Source organism: Diplotaxodon limnothrissa, linkage group LG16 (assembly GCF_057381915.1).
Source record: "Diplotaxodon limnothrissa isolate DT_005_m linkage group LG16, D_limnothrissa_male_GT1.1, whole genome shotgun sequence".
In the NCBI taxonomy this organism is placed as follows: domain Eukaryota; kingdom Metazoa; phylum Chordata; class Actinopteri; order Cichliformes; family Cichlidae; genus Diplotaxodon; species Diplotaxodon limnothrissa.
The window spans coordinates 14723385-14743788 of NC_140611.1; the positions used below are offsets into that span (position 1 = coordinate 14723385).

At 41.7% G+C, this 20404-nt stretch overlaps 3 protein-coding genes across 3 annotated transcripts; 2 read left to right on the forward strand and 1 right to left on the reverse strand.

Moving 5' to 3' along the window:
- Positions 1–1835: 1835 nt before the first annotated feature.
- dnajb11 (DnaJ heat shock protein family (Hsp40) member B11) lies at positions 1836–8425 on the reverse strand. The gene is made up of 10 exons (XM_085374177.1): positions 8261–8425; positions 7682–7838; positions 6029–6126; positions 5806–5938; positions 5466–5608; positions 4063–4145; positions 3932–3989; positions 3717–3828; positions 3456–3615; positions 1836–2891 (listed from the first exon to the last, which is right to left on the reverse strand). Exons 1-10 carry the CDS (start codon positions 8332–8334, stop codon positions 2827–2829), a joined length of 1083 nt encoding a protein of 360 aa, XP_085230303.1. The 5' UTR covers positions 8335–8425; the 3' UTR covers positions 1836–2826.
- A 346-nt stretch (positions 8426–8771) lies between these two features.
- Positions 8772–14962, forward strand: tbccd1 (TBCC domain containing 1). Its single transcript, XM_085374628.1, has 9 exons — positions 8772–8929; positions 9658–9722; positions 9797–10063; positions 10192–10350; positions 10509–10625; positions 12089–12338; positions 12428–12614; positions 12880–13410; positions 14703–14962. Exons 2-9 carry the CDS (start codon positions 9660–9662, stop codon positions 14914–14916), a joined length of 1788 nt encoding a protein of 595 aa, XP_085230754.1. The 5' UTR covers positions 8772–8929; positions 9658–9659; the 3' UTR covers positions 14917–14962.
- Positions 14963–18642: 3680 nt separating this feature from the next.
- crygs2 (crystallin, gamma S2) lies at positions 18643–20404 on the forward strand. The gene is made up of 3 exons (XM_085374822.1): positions 18643–18651; positions 18908–19150; positions 20132–20404. Exons 1-3 carry the CDS (start codon positions 18643–18645, stop codon positions 20402–20404), a joined length of 525 nt encoding a protein of 174 aa, XP_085230948.1.

A 20404-nucleotide genomic window follows, 5' to 3' on the forward strand; every position in this document is an offset into this window, starting at 1 on the left:
ATGTGACTGCTTCAAATTCTCATGATTAATGTAAATATTACCAGGAAGCTACTGTGTAATTTTACAGTATCATACAGTAGTTTCTCTTCAGCAAAAAAAACAAACCCTTTGACTTTAAATCCTTAACTTAGTCGTGCTGGTATAGTTAGTAAAATAGTTATCTCTAGTTCTGCAGCTGATTGTGGGCTGCAGTGTTTCAGTGTATGTTAGACTGAGTGTTAACGTTTAGCTAAAGCAGCATTCATCGTCGGGTTGCTTATTATCATTGAATACAGCACCGTTCCAGTAACTTAAGTTGTCTAATGACTAAATGAAGACGGTGAATTTAGGCTACATGCCTGCTGTTGTGTCTTACAGCAATAAATTGTTTGTGGCAATTGCAGTAAGAATACTAAAAAAAACTGTACTAAACAATCAAAAATGCTATGAAAAAAAAAACTGTTTAATGTTAGTAAATCAGTCTGGTGGTATTTCACTGTAATTTAACAGAGTGCAACTTTTTACGGGACTCCAAGAAGTCCTGTGTGTCAGCACCTATAAAAGGTGAACTTTTGGCGGTTTGCCGGTTTGAAGCATTCAGGTGTGTGTTAACATAATCTTCCTAGAAGTGGACATCGCACCAAATTCACTTCTCTGTGTACCAAAGTATTGTAGATCAAATCTGAGGCCAACTTTCCTCAAATTGGGTCATACAACAAGACAGTGATCCCAAGTACAGCAGCACATCTACAATAAGGTGGCTGAAAAAGAAAAGAAGCTGTTGAACCCGACTTAAATGCTATGCTGGGACCTTAAGAGAGCTTTCATAAATGAATGTCTGCAAATCTCAACTGAAGCAACGCTGTAAAGAAAATTCCTCCACAGCGATAAAGTCATTCAGAAAAGAACTGCAGTTATTATTCCTGAAGGTGCTTCTACAACATTTCGAGTCACGGGTGCATTTTTAAAACTTTCTTTTTCACATGGCTGTATTATCCTAACCTGTCCAGGGTGTGCCCCACCTCCCACTCCAAGCTGGATTGGATAGGCAGAAGAGAATTGATGGATGTATTATCCTACTGCAGTATGAATCTTCCTAATCAGATGAAAACCAATCTAAAAAAAGAATTGAGTGTTTGATCAGGGTTTAGTCCATTTGTCCAAAGTAGCGACTAACCAACCCGCCAGTTTCCTCATCGAGGAACCGTCTGCCACAGCAGACTTCCAGTGCATGCATAGTTTTATGCTGAGAAAACTACTTTTTGAATACGATAAATACTTCAGAATAGTAGATGAAAAACGATGCTGTATTTGTCACCATCACAGTGGAACTTGACAGCAATGTCCTGTTAAAAACTTGAACCACAGCCTTATAACAAGTGAACAGGTTGATTTATGTGTCTATTAGACACAGGTCTTTTTTATGAAGGTGTTAACATTATTACTTTAGTTTGACTCTAGACTTTAAAATCTCATTATCAATTCTACATATCAAGACTTGTATTTTAACAGGTTTTATTATCAATTGTGATTTCCCAAATTTATGCGATTATCTCACCAAGATCTCAGAATTACGACCACAATACAAACTGATTATTTTTACAAACCCATTGCCCTGTAATGCAACTTACCCCCATATGTAAATTCATGTCAGCACCAAATTCTCCCAAAGCACCCAAAGATGCAACCATTTCTACACATCAGTACATCCAATACATCCAATTCTTGTGTGTGGAAAAAAAACAAAAACCTTTTAGTTTTTCCTCCTTCCTTGTAACTTTAGAGCTTTAACTTTTAGGCTTTCTAAGCTTGTTATTTACTTGACTCTGACATCATCTACTGGTGAATCTGGGGTACAACATGCCAACAGAATTTGTAGAAATCTTTATTTATATTGTCAATCAAAAGTACAATATCCCCTAGGAAATGTAAAAACTGCCAAATAATTTACATTTAAGGCCACGACACTCAGAAGTGGGAGGCAGCATCAGGCTTAAGAGTCAAGGTAAATCAGAAAAGCCCATTATAGTCAACAGGGACGCTGTTACTTCATAGAGTGAAGTCCCTTTGAGCTATAGAGTGTCAGAGGTGTGGAAAACACACGCTGGAGCAAACTGCCTTCACTGTTTAACTTAAGAGGTCAACTCCTGTCACAGTGAACGTGGGGCTGTGCAATGCTGACAGTTCTTCAGTCACATCATGTCAAACAGAAACGCGCCAACATAAGTTAGGAAAACTCAAACACAACAAACAGGTTTGGATTTGTTCTTTCCTATTGACAGAGTATTATTGAACAGGAGTCAGGCCAGAGCAACAACAGTTCCATCACTCAACAAGTGATGCTGTTACATTCATAAAACTCATCTAAAACAAAAAGACCAGAAATGGAGAAACTTCTGCTCTTGCACAGGTTGAACATTCTTCAGATATCCAGTTTGTCAGTAGCTCATCCTTCAGCAGACGCAGAGGGCTGTAACGGTGTCCTCTCCACAAAGGAGCAGCGGTTGACACATGTGTAGGTGCTTTCAGATACAAAGAAGTAAACTTGACATACAAATATGGACAAAAAGACCTACTGTTACAGGGTAATGCAGGGAATGAAAAGGTTCAGAGTGTCCATTTTTACACCTCACATAAAACATCTGCTGTTGTGCTACTGCTGAGAAGATGTAGAACATTTAAAAAGTAAAAACAAATTGGATTCAAGCCATCCTGAGACAAATCTGAAAAATAATAAATACACCCTGGCTAGGATTACAGATCACGCTCCTGCTGACTGAACAAGTGTGTCTGTGTGTGTGTGTTTGGGTGGTATGTGAATCAGTTCAGGCGCTGTTGCTCGGTGCGTTAGTATCCTTGTAGTCCGTTGTAAACCTTCTGTACAGATCCCTGTTTCAGAAGATTCCGAATACCTGCAACGACACGGTGACAGCTGCTGTTAAAAACCTTTCCCCGCGAGCAGATCGAACTACAACATCATTGATCCTGTTCAGAAATGAGAACATGTAACAAAGACTGTTCTTCTGTCCCATTCAATTAAATTAAAATGCATATAGAATAACTACTTGGCATATAAACCTTTTCTGAAGACAAACTTTAAAAAATAAAAAAAAGGTATAACTTTAATTTATAAACTCTAAATTCAACTATTTGTTTTTGGCATCTCTCTTTGTAAATTTGAATCACTGACAGGGGACCAATCCTTATTTTCTGTTATGTACGTAGTGTTCTTATGGTTGACACGGCCCAAGTTTGGTCAACTCAGACATTCAGTCACCTGCTCTTCAAATCTTTTGCTTAGGAGGGGCAGCCAATCAGAAGAACTTGAAAGAGCTAACATGCCTCGTTTAAAAGAGAAGCAGGAAAGCCTTGTAAGATAAATAAGGACTAAATGAGCAGAATACAGTAGGTCCCCTTAAGATATGACGTGTCCTTAACTTCTCCCAGACCACCCTTTAACACTGCCACACTCTGACCTTCTCTCTGCTGGTCGTCGAGCTGTGTCTGAGGAAAGTCTACATCGAAGGTGATGATGAGGGAACCTCGAATGTTGACGTTGTCAAAGTTGGGCAGTCCCTCTCCTTTCTTCCACATTCGAGCACCGGGCTTTGTGATCTTATCCCTCACTATGTGGACCTGCCAGGCAAAGACAGACAAACATTTACTATCAATCTTATACATGTTTTTATTTTTCCCCAAATAATCTAATCTTTCAAAACAAGAAGCATATACAGAACCTTGTGTCCATCCAAATGTACTATATCCATCTCAAAGCCAACCAGTGCCTCCACCAGAGAGATGGTGACATTAGTGTAGAGATCATCTCCTCTGCGCTCAAACACAGGATGTCTATAAAGTAGAAACATCCCCACATCACTTGTCTGTCACTATACTTATATTCTAATTGGTGCACGCCTCTCTCTCTCTCTCACACACAGAAATCTGTTCATACTTCAACACTTTGATGCGAAATCGAAGGTCTCCAGGCTCTCCATCGATGTGAGGTTCCCCTGTGGTCAGAGTAAAATGTTAGAAACAGGGAGTGACAAAAAGCTAACAAATTAAGATTTACAAAGCAGTTACCTTCTCCAATAAAAGGGTACTCCATCTCATCTCTCACTCCTTGCTCGATCTCTACCTCTAAGGTCCTCTCTTCATTCACCAGCCTGCAGATAAGATAACATCAGAGGATGTATTTGTTAATACAATTTATTGGTCAATTTATTAAGTACGTCCCCAACCGCTGGGAACCGCTGTGAGTCGTTTGGTACTAGACCGCGAGAGTAGAGGCTCGGGTGTGAAATTCACAGTTTTTAGCATTATTTTTTTTATCATTTTTTATCGTTAATTCGGTGTCCCTGGGTCTCTTCCCATGTGTTATGAATAAATCTTTTTTTTTGGTACTGGTTTTATTTTGTTGTATTTATCCGCGACACCTTAAAGGCCGGTCCGTGGCGCAAAAAAGGTTGGGAACCACTGCCTTAGAGTGTGAGAAAGCCAATAATTGAAGAGGGGCTAAGAGCAGAGCTGCTACACCTCCACATCGAAAGGTGCAAGTTGAGGTGGTTTGGGCATGCCCATGGGGAGGAGGACATGCTGAAGCTCCCCTGGATAAGCAGGAGCAGTTGGCTAGGGAGAGGAAGGTCCAGGGTTCTCTGCCTAGACTCCTGCCCCCACAACCCAGTCACGGATACATGGAAGAAAATGGATGGGTGGGTGGCATATTTGTTTACATCACATTAACAGGTTTTGTTGGTAACAGTGTAATAATGTAGCTTGATCGTCTATCTTGAGATCTGGATCTGTATTCGCGGGTTCATTTCAAATCCAATCATAAGGTCTTGGCAACTAAAACACACCCTGATGGAGAAAGAAGATCAACTCTGCCAGAAACTTCGCACATCAGGAAATAAGAACCAGAAGTGCTTGAAACGAGAAGCAATACATGATCTAAAAATCAGTACTGACTTTGATACATGTAATAAACACACCTGACATCTGCAGCAACAGATCAATGTCATTCTGAGAGAGCTAGACCAACATACAACCTGAAGCAGTTATCAAAAATTAAAATGGAAGCATCGCAGATTCAAACCCTGTAGCTGTACAATCGGTGGCCAAGTCCAAACTTGGGTTAGAGACATTCAAATTTACGACTTCAGATGCTTCATCTCATTTTCATTGGTGTCCAAAATGGGGTTATCATTTATAAAATTGAGTAGTAACATCTGTACTGTGGACTTGTGTTGCTCAATATCAGTCCATTTGTTTTACTGGTGCAGCAGAGTTGCTTTGTTTGATTGAGAGTTCAACATATTCCTCATAATGCCTCACAAACAGCAGGTGGGTGGGGCTTCTGCACCAGAGCTGTGTGCCTGAGATGACCACATTAGGGACATTTTCTATGATGTCACAGCCATGTAGCATAGAAAATAAGGAAAAGCATAATAGGCCCCATTTAATGATGACAACAGGAGCTGACTTACTTCACATTGGGACACTCATCGCACACCATTTCCTGAGTCATCTGGAAACGTCCAGGTCCAAGCTGGGTCGTCCTCATTTCCTGTCTGCAATTACACTTCCTTTTACCAGGAGCTTCTTTAGCTACAGGCTTGTTACGTACAACCTGCATACAGCGGGAAAAATAAGTGTTGATAACATGAAAATCTACAGGTAGTAAATTAGACGATTCATCGGTAAGCCTTGCAGTTTGAGGACTGAATGAAGTGACACTATAGCTAGCTCCTATTTGTGGAACAAACTTGAAATGTGAATAAAGGACGGTAAAGACTGTTCGTTTGGAAACCAGGAGTTTCTCCACACCTCCACAAAGTTCCCAGAGTAAACTTCTTCCAGTGTAACCTCCAGGTCCAGTACTATGTCATTTCCTCTGGGAATATTCCTGTCCTGCTGCTGTCGGTTGCCACCAAACATGAACCCAAAGTCACCAAAGAAGCTACAGAGGGAGGAACAGTAGCATGAGTGGACATTATACATGCATTTAGCTGAACCTGGCATAAAATCCAGCTGAGCTCATGAAACCAACCTGGAGAAGATATCGTTGTGAGAGCTGTGGTGACCCTCTTTGAGCCCGTCCTCTCCATACATGTCATATTGTTTCCTTTTCTCCTCATCTGAGAGGACCTACAAACAGACAACCTGTCAATCACACAATGGCCACATGCCGCAGTCTTTGTTCTCTCCGCTGATACAACGTGTGAGTGTCATAATTCAATGTAAAAAAAACACAAGAAAAAAAAAATGTCGATGGGCTCTTGAAAGCTGTGTTAGTTTTTGAAATTGACTGATTCATTAAAGAATGAAATGAAAAGTCAGTGAACTGTTACTACTGAAACTATCTTAAAGCTTACGTATAAAATATATACTTTTTCAAATATGAGAATACAAACAGTTGACCCATTAGAAGGAACAGCCAGCAATTACATTGTGGCTCTAGAAGTGCCTTCACCTGAGAAAAGCAGCAATGGCTCCATTCTTAGAAGATGAGATTTTGGAAATTCATAGAAAACTTTTACGGCTGTTACTACTGCTAATCAGTTTGTCATTATCTCCCGTTGTTTCAACCACAGACTATAGATAAAAGATTATCTCGCATCATTAAGCATCAAGCTGAACCTCATTTCTTTTTGTCAACCTTTTTGAAACTAGATATAAGTGAGAGGCAGATCAGACTGTACTGGGAAATAATCTTCTTGACTAACAGTGAGCATAATTTACAACATGAAGATTATGTTGTAACAGGACTTGAAACTAGTAAGTGAGCTCCTCAACCAACGAAGAAGGTGTTTACTGAGGTGACAGAGAGCTCTCTTCCCTCATTCAGCAACAACAGGCAAAAAATCCAAGTGGGGAGGTCCCAAGTTAAACTTTTCTCAACTTCAAGGTGAGCACCTGAAGAGACTACCAAAGAATGTTGGATATGTTGCTGTTCCTACATTTAGTAAGCCATTTCAAACTCTGGTTTTGAAATATTTTTATTTGTTATATATTGTACCACCACTTTAGATTTCTTTAAACAAATACCTACTGAACTTTATGGTTGAGATTGTTATCGTTTTGGTGCCTGAGGTACCTCAATAGCAACAATAACAATAAAAAAAAAAAAAAACTAAAAAAACTAAAAACTAAAAAAAAAAAAAAAAAAAATCAAAAGAATTTGTAGATCTTGTCAATTATTTTCTATTATTTTTATTATATTGTCATTCATTTAGAGATACATTTATAGACCCACCTCGACTAATGAAACTCGATTAATAACCAATTTCAGTTTTGTGTTACAAATCAGTGAACTCGCTGCGGCATCCTTCCGTTTTTAAAAGAAACGTGAACGTTTGACACGGAAACACCTGCAGCGCTTATCCGAATCCACTCCCACTCATCCACGTCTGAATTTTCAATACACCAGCTGTGCTGCCTGACAGCCAATCAGATTCAGCCACACGGTCTAATCGTCCAATCGCAGAGATCTTACCAACAACAACCAAATTTCAGGCTTATAAAACAGTTGTATCGGCGTCTTGGGCGCTTTTATACTCACATAGGATTAAATCTGCGCTACTGTCCCCGAACACAGCTGATACTATGAAAATATAACAGTCTTTTAACTCAAAAACAATTTCATTGTTGCTCATCTCGGATATCACTAGCATCAAGAACACAACAATGGCTACACATCTACCTCATAGGCTGCCCCCAAGTCTGCGAACTTGTCCTGGGCTTGCGGGTCGTCTTGGTTTCTGTCGGGGTGTAACTGCAAAGCCAGCTTTCTGTAGGCCTTCTTGATGTCCCTGATTGATGCACTCTTGCTCACCCCCAAGATTTTATAGAAATCTCGCCTACAGGAGAGAGGAAGATGGCACAAATGAGGCAGACACAGGAGGCACAGAGGTAGAAGAAAAACGGGAAACCGTTATCAAATGGCAATGATGCTACTTTTAGATTGTAAAACACCGAGTTAGCTACAATCTCCGGGGGGGTAAGCCAGTGTGGCTTCCATAGACAGTATGCAGCAGCTTCATCTGTCGTAATGGCTAGCTCCAAGCTAACTAAGCTAGGTAGTCACTTAAAACACGGCCCTTACAAGTGGTGGATACACTTTTTACTGAGTGGGGAAAAGACAACGAAAGCACTTATTAGCAAGTTAGCTCTGTGTGTCAGACTGTTCCACGCATGGAGAGCACGTCTAGACCAATCACAGTGAAACATGTGTACCAGCTGGCGATGCTGTTTCGCCGCTGTCCGAGCGAACACCACTTACCCGGCAAGCACCGCCGTAGTAGCATAAAGAAGCAGGCAGCACACGTTACACAGATTCATCCCTTTAGCAGCCATAGATGTCAGGATTTCTCAAGGAGGTAGCAAAGAACAACCGGCTTTTTAAAGCTCGGATCCCAGCTGCCAGTCAGTCAGCCACAAGCCTTCTTCCTCCTGTCAGAGAAAGCCCGCCCACTGGATGTCGGCAAATCATCCTCTCCCGAAAAACTCTGCCCAGCGTTAAAGAGACAGCTCACACCTTTCTCAGCAGCCCTTTTTTGTCATATATAACTGTTTGCGCCGATGTTTTTTGGGTTTGTTTGGGGGTTTTTGTTTTTTGCTTTTTGCTTTTGTTTTTGTTTTTTGTTACATGTATAAGTACAACTAATAAAAAACGGAACATTTCGGTGAATAAAAAAACCCGGGCACCATGCATGCTCATAGTGCAGGCTGAAGCGCGCCCCCGGGAGCTGCGCGCAACAGATGTCTGCTGAGATCTGAGTGGAGAGGAGGGCGCCAAATAGGAAGGACGGCAGATGTGCGTCTGACAACAAACCAGGAACCACTGCACTCGTCCTCCTCTGTATACCCACCTATGAGTCCTTGACCTGTCGGCCCTTTTCTCATTCAGGCCGAAGATCCCAGTAACAGGACGAGGACACAAAGTCTGACAGTAAGATCCAGAGCTGTCCTAGCTCAGCTAGCTAACTGGAGCTAAGCTAAGCTGGCCAGCCCTACTTTTTTATGTTGGAGTTAACTTTATGAGCAAATATCAGTGCGCCTGGTATTCGGCTTCATTTCTTGTTGTGCCACAGCAAAAACAAGTGAGTTTTGTGCATATATTTACTGTGTTACTGGATTGATGTTAGCTTAGTTTTGATTAGCTTGTCAAACTTGAAATTAGATGCCTAGTGTTGATGGCACGAGCAGCCTGGTTGCCAGGAAGATATTTTTCAACCTGTAATTAAACGGTCATTTTTGAAGATTAGGTCTGTTGTTGCTGTACTAAAAAAAAAACAACAAAGAGAAGGTTCATGAAATGCGATGAGTTTAAAAAAAATGAGTAAAAGCAGAACATCCTGCGCTGTATCTGAATTGATATACAGTTGTGTGTGTGCAGAGTTAAAGTGGCTGGAGTATGAGTGACATGGTGAACTAAACAGTGTGGACAGAGGTTGAGTCTGTGCGAAATAACAAAGCATTATGTTATTGTAACTGTCCAGTTTGACCAGTTTAACTGCTAGTGCTCCCCAGCTCCTTCCCTGGTTCGTGACTAATAATCATAATCCAGTAATGGCTCTGTCATTGTGATTTAAAAGTGCATTGTACTTATACGGTGTCAAATACTCAAGTAATTAATTATCGGTGTATGTCACATGGTTTTGTACTCTAACTCTTCAGACATGGAGGCAAACGGTGTGAGCATATGGCCACGCATGGAACCGTTCCTACTTGGTGCCCTACAGGTAAATATACTTCCACTATGATATCAGCCAATAGCTGTAAATCTTGTAAATAGCATGAATTACTATCGTTGTAGGTGGCACCGTCCTCCAAGCTAAACCTACACTATCTTCGAAAGATGGCTATCTATGTGCGAACAAGGAATGGCTGCTTCCCCATCCTGAGCTGGCCCATGTGGAGGCATATCGCCTGTGGAAAGTTGCAGCTTCCAGAAGACCTTGCGTGGCTCTACTTTGAGACCTATGACCTTCTGATAGGTCATACACCAGAGGAGAGGCTGGAGTGGGCTGAGTGTCTTTCCCAGTGTTCTACTAAAAGTGAGCTGGACCAGCAGAGGAACAAGGTTAAATAAAGTTTAAATATTTATTCCAAGGACTGATAGTATTGTAACCTTGCCGTCAGATTTGAAGGAAGAGCGGCTGCATATTGATAGGTAACCTGTGGTTTTTTTCCCTTTCCTTTGTGCACCAGTTGTCTGTGGACACTCTGCAGTTTCTCCTTTTCCTCTACATTCAGCAGCTGAACCGCGTGTCTCTGCGCACCTCTCTGATTGGGGAAGAGTGGCCCAGCCATCGCACTCGCTCCCCGTCTCCATCAGACAGAGAGTCCAAGACTAGCTATCAGAACAAGGTTCTCTTTGCCATGAAACATAAAACAGAATGACCAACAATGCAGCAGGATTTATAGTATTGTGTAGTTCTAATTAGATCTGGTGCAAATTATTGTATGGTGGTGTATATGAAGTTAACCACTTATAGTCCTGTTTTGTTCCTGTTTTGGTTCTGCAGAATTGGGATGATCAGGCTCACCTGTCCTTCGTGCAAAGCCATCTGGCAGAGATTTTGGAGCTGCTAGTGGAGCCTGGTCAACTGTCGCAATCTGGACAGGCCCTAAGAGACTGCCAGGTCTGGGAAGAGCAAGCACACATCCTGCGTTAGGTCACAGACACAATCTAGATATTTTTAACAATATTTGGTGCTAGCCAGAGTATTTAAGATACCAGTATATTTAATATATCTTCTTAAATATATTCTTATAGACATATATGTAGAAGCAATCCCTGTGAGCTAATCAGTCTATTTCAGGTAGTTGTTGCCTCTCTTGCATCTTTATCTTGTCTCTGAGAGTAATTATCTCTAATGTTGTATTCTGAAGCTTGATTTCTACCTCTGCACTGAATCTGTGCAGAGCCTACATGATAGTCAAATGTTGTTGCCAACATTTCTGCTTGTGCTGGTGTGCCCATGTTGCTCTGCATCTCTTTGCCGAAACACTAGTTAGCGATGGCGTTCTTCTTTGAGTTGATCTGTTCTTTTGCAGCCAATTTGAAAACTGGTATCAGAAGAGAAAGTAGCTGTAAATGTGTAAAAAGAAATGGCAGTGTCTAAAGCATCAGACATAGACATTGCTGGCTGCGTCAATGTGATGTGAACATGTCTGTGTAGTTTCACATCAGGTTACTGCATGCATTACAGCATAAGATTTCAGAACAGTTCAGTTAATGCAGAAGATAAAATTCTGCAACAGGCATACCACTCACTGTGAGCATCGAGCGCTACCCACCTTCTGCTCAAACCCACTGTGCATGAAGGGCAGCCAATTAGAAGAAAGTTGGCTGGAAGGGAGAAGACCTAAAATAGTTTGTTTCAGGTAGATGATAAACTGTGGAGCTGTACAACGTTGCTTCAGGTTATTGAGGTTTACATTAATTCACAAAAGTTCTCGTAAGGTCCTCCAATAGCATTTCAGTCAGGTTAAGGTCTGGATTTAAAAACCCCACTTTGATTCTTTTCCTTTTCAGCCATCCAGCTGTTTGCTGCCGTTTGACTCTAGAATACTTTGGTATACAGAGGAGCTGATGTTGACTCAGTGACTGTAAAGTGTTTTTTGCAGAGACGAGGCTTTTTCCTAACAGTCCTCCCATTCTTTTTCTAACTGTATTGTTACCAACTTTAACATTTAACATCTTTCTGCAGAATGATAATAAATAGCCTAACCCCCTTCCCGACTTCATAGACAGCAACAAGTGCTTCTCTAAGATCAGTGCTGGTGTTGTTCCTCCTTCACATTGTAATAGCACACACCTGAATGCCCCAGAGCAGAAAACTGTCAGAACCTCTGCATTTACAGAGGTGGTCAGTCTGGCGTTTCTGACTTTCCATCTTAATTGATAGATGAGTTAGATTTATGGCTGTACATTTTTTCTTTCACTAGTGTAAATAAAACATTAACAGCAAATTGTAGCTGTTAAAGTAAACTCATTATGTTAAAATTTTTGATTAGAGAATTTCTCTTGTATTAATCTATACTATTTGAAATATAAAAACAAGTCCATACTGTAACTGATTTCTCAGTTATGTTCTATCAGGTATCCCTGGACGCTGTGCGGAGCTTGGGTCTGCTTCTGGAGGGCTCAGTTTGCCAAGGAAAAGCTGTTCAGCCCATTCACCGGCTGCTGACCAAAGGTCCCCTCGAAACACAAGCTGGCTACTCCTTGCTCACCCGTTCCTTCCCTCTGCACAATCTCCTCTCCTGCCTCCAGCGCAGCCTCACTCTGAATCCCTTTGGAATAACTGCCTGTCTCCATTCGGGCAAGAAGCTCGCTTGGGCTCAGCAAGGTTTAGTAAAATCATCTGGCATTAGTCCTTCCTCACGGTCTTCACTTTGTGCCTTTTTTTGACCGCCCATGTGTGTTTGTGTGTTCTAGTGGAAGGGGCCATGAAGAGAGCCAAGATAGCCAGGAACACCCACATGGCACCACCTGGTAGTAAAATGGTGCTGATGTCCCAAGTCTTAAAACAGACCCTGGCTAAAACTTCAGACAAGCTGACTGGTGCCAACATTAAAATCCATAGATGTGCTGATGCCTTCATATACCTTCTCTCACCTCTCAGGTAAGGTTGCCTTCTAGTAATAGAAGTTGGGTTATCTTTAGCATACAGGCCAAGAGTGCAAGCACCATACGTGGAATTGATAGGCAGGCAGACTAATGATTAGAAGGAATTGCCCTACTGGGAACTGGTATTCTACAAGAACTGGTTCTCGATTCCCGTTCCTAGGCTGACTGTCAGTTGGCTGATCTCTGGCTGAAAGCGGCAGTTTTCAGTGGCTGTATCTGTACAGTTTATGTTCTTTCTGTTGTGGAATTTGTTCCTTTAGATCAGTCAGTGTGGACAAATGCCGTGACAGCACTGTGGTTCTGGGTCCCGTTGAGACCAGCGTCCACATCCACAGCTGCCAGAATGTGTGGGTGGTGTGCATGGCCGGCCGAATTGTTATTGGAACTTCCTCACGTTGCACCATCCATGCCCTTACGCCCACACGCCCGTTGCTACTGCCGGGAAACACGGACATTACTCTGGGTCCTTTCCACACTTTCTACCCTTCCTTGGAGGATCACATGGCCAGCGTAGGGCTGGCGGTTGTCCCTAATCTCTGGGATCAGCCCTTACTTCTGGTGACCGAGGGCCTTGCCAGCCACTCACTCAATACGTTGTCCAGCCCAGACCCCTCCTGCTACCGCTTGCTGCCACCATCAGAGTTCCACACGCTGGTCGTGCCTTTTCAGATGGAGGGAGACACATGTGAGGTGCCCGGTGGTCTGCCTCCTTCATACCAGGCAGCTCTGGACGAAAAGAAGAGGAGAATACAGAACTGGCAGAAGACTGTGATAGAGGCCCGGCTGAGCAAGTGAGTGAGAAATTGACCCCCAAACCTTTATTAAGCAGTGGTTCAGCCACCTATACATGTGTTCAAGTAAGTTTTAGTGTTTCATTATGTAGCGTGCCTTTTAATCAGTGGAAAATTGTAACAGCAAAGGGATTCCAAAAACTCAATATGAATGTCAGTTAACTGCTATGTGTGAGAGATATGCAGTTCAGTGAGCACACTGATGTCAGACGGGTTGCACGAGGCAGTTCTCCACTGGCTCTTTACATTCATAAATAGATGTTCATCTTTTAAAGGAAATACACGTATTTAATGTTAAACTGGCAGGAACACGATTGTATATCTGCATACCAAAAGTTTTGGCAGTGGCACCACTCGATTGGTCAGTGATGTGATATCTAAATTGTCTGTCAGACAAGAGACAAGGCAAGAGTTTTGGACTTGTTTCAAAACATTCGATTTTATATAGTATCCATGTACTGGTCAGAGACCAATGGAGGAACGTTAGTTAAACAGTCGTTTCAAAGATAGTCTTATTGGAAAGTCTTCATTCTGCTTTGAATGTTGTGATTGGATACTATGACTCTAACTATGATGTACAACACTGAAGGTGCTGTGAGGTTCATGTGAGGATTCATGTTTGGAAGCATTAGATTGTGATCCACTCTTTCTGAACTGGGTTACAATTTGTGCTCACAAGAAAATCTGAAAAATCAGAAAGTTTTCAGCTTGAAAAACTGCTACAAATTTATATAGACAAACTAATGCCTCCTACAGAGGCTAGTCTTTGTTTTAACTCCAAAACAGGAATATGATATCCAATCATCTGGAGTGCTGAGCATGCAGGCAGGTAGAGGACTATGGAGGAGTGAAAATTAGAAGACCTTTATTAAAAAGAAGAAGAGCACAGATGGTGGCTATAGTGGACGCTTCATTGGTTTTAATGCTCAGTTTCACTTCAGCTCTTTGTATGTTAGAACTTCGCTCTTGTCTGCGGCTGGTTGGCAGGCCCACATGACCACAAGTAAGAGTGGCCCACAGACCCATTGATCACATACTCTGTACACTGTCTCCATTGACAACATTGACATTGCTACTACTATATACGAGCTATTAAAGTACCAGGTTAAGAAACAGAAAATTAAACATACGCATATTGTTGCTGGAGCATAAATGTAGGAAATAAGGTGAATGATGCTAAGAATTTTCTCTCCTTCATTTCAGAAAGACTTTTTTTGTTAAGCTCTGTTATTTTCAATATTACCGGTATGCCGTTTAAATGCAACTTTCTTTTACGTTCTCTGTCTTTCCAGGGAGCAGAAGCAACAGTTCCAGGAATTGGTGGAAATGAAGTTTCATGAGTGGCTTCTGGAAACGGGTCACAGGCAGGAACTGGACAGCCTAATCCCACCCACAATAGCCTCTGTAAAGGACTCTGATGGGGCAGCAGCAGACACCAACCAAGTGAATGATCCCAAACATATGAGGACTGGACAGGCAGTGGGGCAGTCATCCATGGCGTGTTGAATTTTACTGTTTGCTTTTTTTTGCCAGCAGAATAATTGCACCCGTAAATTAAGGCAGCATGGCCGTTTGCACATGCAGGTTACATATGGTCTTCTTCTCACACGGTGCTGCTGTGAGTTCTTGCTGCTGGTTAAGCTTTTCCAGCAGCTTACAGTTGTGTCCAAGTTCACAGTTCCTTCTTGAGAAAAGGCAGCTAAATGTTTGACATGTCTAAAGTGGGAGTGAATTGGCTTGTTATCAAACAACATCATGTGCCACACACACTCTGTAAAGATGAGGCATGTGTGAAGTCGCCACATGCTTTAAAGAGACATTTTCCTGCTTATTGTCTTCTTCAGAGTGAGGATGAGGAGGAACAAACTAGGCACAACGATTAACTGTGATTGACAGTCGAGTAAATAGACCCTGACACATTGTTTTCAAGCAGTCAGTCTGTTTTTCAAACATAATTTGGTACCAACTGTCCATCCAGTGTGTAGGTGAACTTTGTGTTGCAATAGAGAAACCAAAACCTGTTTGAATTAATTTGATAGACAGCTTTCAGGTGCTGAATTATGGGTAACTGTGGTTCAGTGTGGTCATGGACTATGAAGCAACATTAATAGGATAGCAGAAAGCTATGGTTTTTAAGCTAGCTAACTGAAACAGAGCCTTGATATGTTGAACTTGCTTCCTATCACAGCCCTCTGGAGACCCTGTCGTCTCTTCCATGCACCTACTGACGCCGAATCTTCTCAAACAGACCTCGTATACAAGTTTTCTGAGGGAACCTGCTGAGCATTTAAAGATGTAGATGGAGGATGGATGGATGTAGATGCTGAACATTTTAAGCACTTCGAATCTAAAGGGGCATGTTAGTACCTAGATCGTAATAGTATTATTTTTTAGAATATTAATAAAGCATTTTCGTGTGTGTGTATAACCCGTTACTCACATGCTGCTAATGGCTGTAGTGACGCTGTTTTGTGTGCTCGAGTTTGCTCTCACATGACAGTGCAGCTGCTGCAGAGTCGTGCTTGAATTTCTGCAGTACAACAGAACAAGCTAATCTGCTGTTCCAGCTGAGGCAGGATTTAATAAACTGGTGACCAGTTTTCCAAGAAAACTTAAATGTATATTTATTTTTGAATAAAGATGTCGATTTTTAGCACTGAATAATAATTATTTTTCATAAATCTACTTTACCTCTAGAATAACTGTTAGCAGTGAATACCTCCAAGTGTACTTCAGGCAGTTAGCTTCCTCTTTCCACATATACTTTACGGCACGCTGAATTTTGACTTCTATACAAAATATGATGTAAATTATACACAGAAGGCCTGCTTGAAATCATCAGGGCAGCACTGTATTGGAAATAGCAAATGAAGGGAATATGTGCTTAAAACAGTTTCAGGATGAACCGATTCATGCTGTAAACGCCTTAATGCTGTTGTTTACTAAAAAATGGTCCTGTTAATTTGATGCACAGCTCTGTGCAAGAGCACCAAGTCATTTTTAATTGTTAAAAACTGAAATAAAGGTTTTGACTACAACCGGGTCGCATCTTATGTGTTTCTTTGGATATTTACAATAATGTGCAAAAGTCTTCTAACCTTCATTTCTTTGTATTTTATTTCCAAGAAGCCAGACTTTTAGAGTGGTATATTATATATATGTTGGTGCCAATAGTTCTCCAGACTTTCTGAGAGGCTTTCAAAGATTGTCTTTGGACATTGGCTGCTTTTTCATTCATTTTCAGTTCAGTCCTTGTACCTGACCATTATTTCCTGTTTGTTAAGCCACTTACCACTGAATTTTATTACACGACAGAACGCACAGTAAAATTTTAATTCCGTAAAAGTTGAAACTTTTGTGTAAAATGTAAATAAGAGCAGAATGCAAAGACTTGCAGATTTCATAAATCATTTTTTTATTCAACACAGAAGACAATTAAATGTAGCATTTTCAGGGGAAAAAAAGCTTATTTTGAATTTGATGGCAGCTGCATGTTCCAAGTTTACCACTGTGCTGCAGCGCCTCTTTTAGCATCAGTTGAAGAGAGCAGCTGCTGGAGTTTTGGGAGAGGAGTGTTGCCCTGTTCTTCTCTGATATAAGAGTCTAGTTGCTCCATAGTCCAGAGCCTTCTTTGTCTGATTGTTCATTCACGATGAGCCAAATGTTTTCATTTGAAAGGTCTGCACTGCAGGAAAGTCAATTCAGCACCTGGACTCGTCTACTATGAAGTCATGTTGTTTTGATAGATGCAGTATTCAGTTTAGCATGGTCTTGCTGAGATATTCTTTGTTTTTTGAAAAAGCTACAGGTTTTGTTGCTTTGTATTTCACCTTGATGTTGCCTTTCCAGATGTGCAAGCAGTCAGATCCATAGGCACCAATACCACATACCATCAGAGATTCAGTCTTTTGAACTGAGTGCTGATAACAAGCTGGGTGGTGCCTCTTATATTTTGCCCGGAGGACGTGACATCTGAGCTTTCCAAAAAGAATTTCAGATTTGGATTTCTCTGACCGCAGAACAGTTTGCACTTTGCCTCGGTCCGTTTGAAAGGAGCTTTGGCCCAGAGACGATGGTGTTGTTTCAGGATCATTTTTTCACGTATGGCTTCTTTGACCTGTATTTGGCGCAGTGAACTGTGTTCACAGACAGTGATTTCTGCAAGTGTTCCTGAGCTCATGCCAGTTTTTCCAAAGTCCTTACAATTTTAGACCGAGGAGCATGATTCTGAAATTGTTTGTGTTTACTTCAGAGAACCTCTGCTTCTCTAACATGCTCTTTTTATTTCTGTTGCCAATTAGCTGTAAATGTTTCTCCAGCTGTTTCCTTTTAGTAGTGCTTACTTTTAAAGCCTTTCATTGCCCTCATCTATCAAACTCCAAATGAGATCAGTTTAAACGTTTGTTATGTTTTCTCTGTTCTATTATGAATAAAATATGGGTTCATATTTATGCGGCACCCCAACCTTTTAAATTGTTTACAAATCCACTTTAGTCCAAATTATTGGATTGATTAAAAAATCCTGGAAAATAGGATGCATAAGAAACACAATACTGCAAAAGTAAATCACATATTATGAGTAATGTTAAAGAAAATAAGTAGCATCAAGAGCAAAAGTATATAATTGTAAACATTTCATTAAAAGTCACATGCATATTATAACCAGTGCTACATTGTACATTAAGTACTTGTTTCATACTCACATCTACAACACCACTCACTTTTTCTCCTTATTTTTGTTATTTCAGCACTTTCAGACTGAAATTTTGAAGTGAGGTCACTCCGTTTGTGTTTCCCATTTTTACTTATTAGATGTGAATACTTTCACCACTGCTTCATGTGGATCCATCCAAAAAAGAAATAAGTCATGAGTTGGCAGGTCCTTGCCAGGTGGGAGCAAGCTGGTGGAGCTGGCATGTGTAACGGTGGGCACTGGACCCAGCCAGTAGAGTAGTGGGGTCAATGGACGCTTACCCACGCCTGGCCATTATGCCGTAATCCTTCCTCGCTTTTCTGGAAAAACTGAATAGCACTAGAATCACTGACTCAATTTTTGGATCTCATTTTCATGACAAAGCGATTGTTCCCCTTTTGCCTCCACTGTTGCTGTTTATAAATGTGGGAAAGCGTATAAAAGGCACTTGCTCAAAGGCCAGTGCAACATCAAGACCTCAGGGGGAAGCATCACCATCACTCATCATCACCAAGGCTATCCCACACAATATATCCAAGATGGGCAGGGTGAGTCAATGCAAAGAGTTTAGTTTTAATGTGCGGGTTCAAAAGTGCATGTGGGAGAGTACAGAGGTTTGCTGCAGATGTTGTTTCCTTATACTCTGTTGTAAATTAAAGCCTCACTGCTTGTTTGAGCAGCTGTTAACAGTGGCTTTGCTTTAAAATGTCTGAGCTTTCAGACAGGGACCAGGCTTTAGACTGCCTAACAGAGCAAATGTGAAAGGTGGACGAGCACTGAGACTGTTATGCGTTCCCCCCTCAGATCGTCTTCTACGAGGACAAGAACTTCCAGGGCCGTCGCTATGAGTGCGACAGTGACTGCTCAGATTTTCACACCTACCTGAGCCGCTGCAACTCCATCCGGGTGGAGAGTGGAGCCTGGGTGGTGTACGAGAGACCAAACTACATGGGCTACCAGTATGTCTTGAGCAGGGGGGAGTACCCAGAGTATCAGCGCTGGATGGGACTGAACGACCACCTCAGTTCCTGCAAGATGATCCACTTTGTAAGTCAGGCGTTGCCTGCATGCTGCTCTGCTGCAGGTGCACATTTTTTTAGCCTGTCTGTCATTTGTTATTGACTGTGCACTGTGAGCACAGACTGCACGCTCAATGACAAAGAGCTGAAGTCTTCACAATGTTCTCCGCAGGTGTGAAGTCTAATTTTTGAATATCTTAAAAGACTGAAGGCACAGCAGGCTCAGGGCATCCCAAAAAAGCATTTACTATGTGAGAGATGACATCCAGTCATGTTCATGCTACCGCAGTGCTGTGTCGATGGAGACCAGCGTGACATCAGTCTCTTTGTATGAGCAGGCTTTGGTCCAGCTGACCCACAGCCTGCAGCCTCTTTAAATCAATGCAGTTAGTAAATGCGTGTGTACAGTTTGGTTCTATTTATAAAGGCACAAAACAGTGAGCACACTGCAAACAATGAAGGATTGATTAATGTAAGGTATCTCACTGATTATGGCAAATATACCGAGTATACAGTCCTTCAACAGACTAGTTTACCATGATCATCGAGAGGCAAATTATACACTCAGATACTTGTTTGTTATTTTACTTGCAGCTAGCAAGACAATAAACTAACTTTATATTAAAGTGAACCCCAAGAGTCAGATGATCCCACTATGAGCAGCACGTGGCGACTGTGGGGAAAAGAAACGTGCTTCCAATAGAAAGAGACCTCAGGCTTAGGGAGAGACAGCCATGTGCTGTGACCGGCTGAGAGGTGACAGCATCATTAAACACAAGCAAAGACAAATGAAACTAATGAACTACAATTTTAAAAATAATCAATAATTTGGATTAGCTTTTCTCTAAACTGCCACACTGTATCTGACAAACTTCAAACTAGGTGTACATGTAGTGTACAAATTTTCCAATTAGATTCTAATTCTAATCTCATTGTATCCTCCCTTTCCCTTTCTTTTCCCTGCACTAACCTCCATCTTCACCTCCTTTCTCCCTCCCTCACTTTCCAGACCAGTGGGACCCAGTACAAGATGCAGCTTTATGAGAAGGCAGACTTTGGTGGCCAGGCCCTGGAGGCCACAGAGGACTGCCCCTCACTTCTGGAAAAGTTCCGCTGGAGGGAGGTCAACTCCTGTAAGGTCTACGATGGTTGGTGGGTTTTCTACGAGCACTCCAACTACCGTGGACGTCAGTACTTCTTGGAGAAGGGAGAATACCGCAAGCCTGGGGATTGGGGTGCTGCCAGTCCTGCTGTCCAGTCTTTTAGGCGCTTCACTGAATAA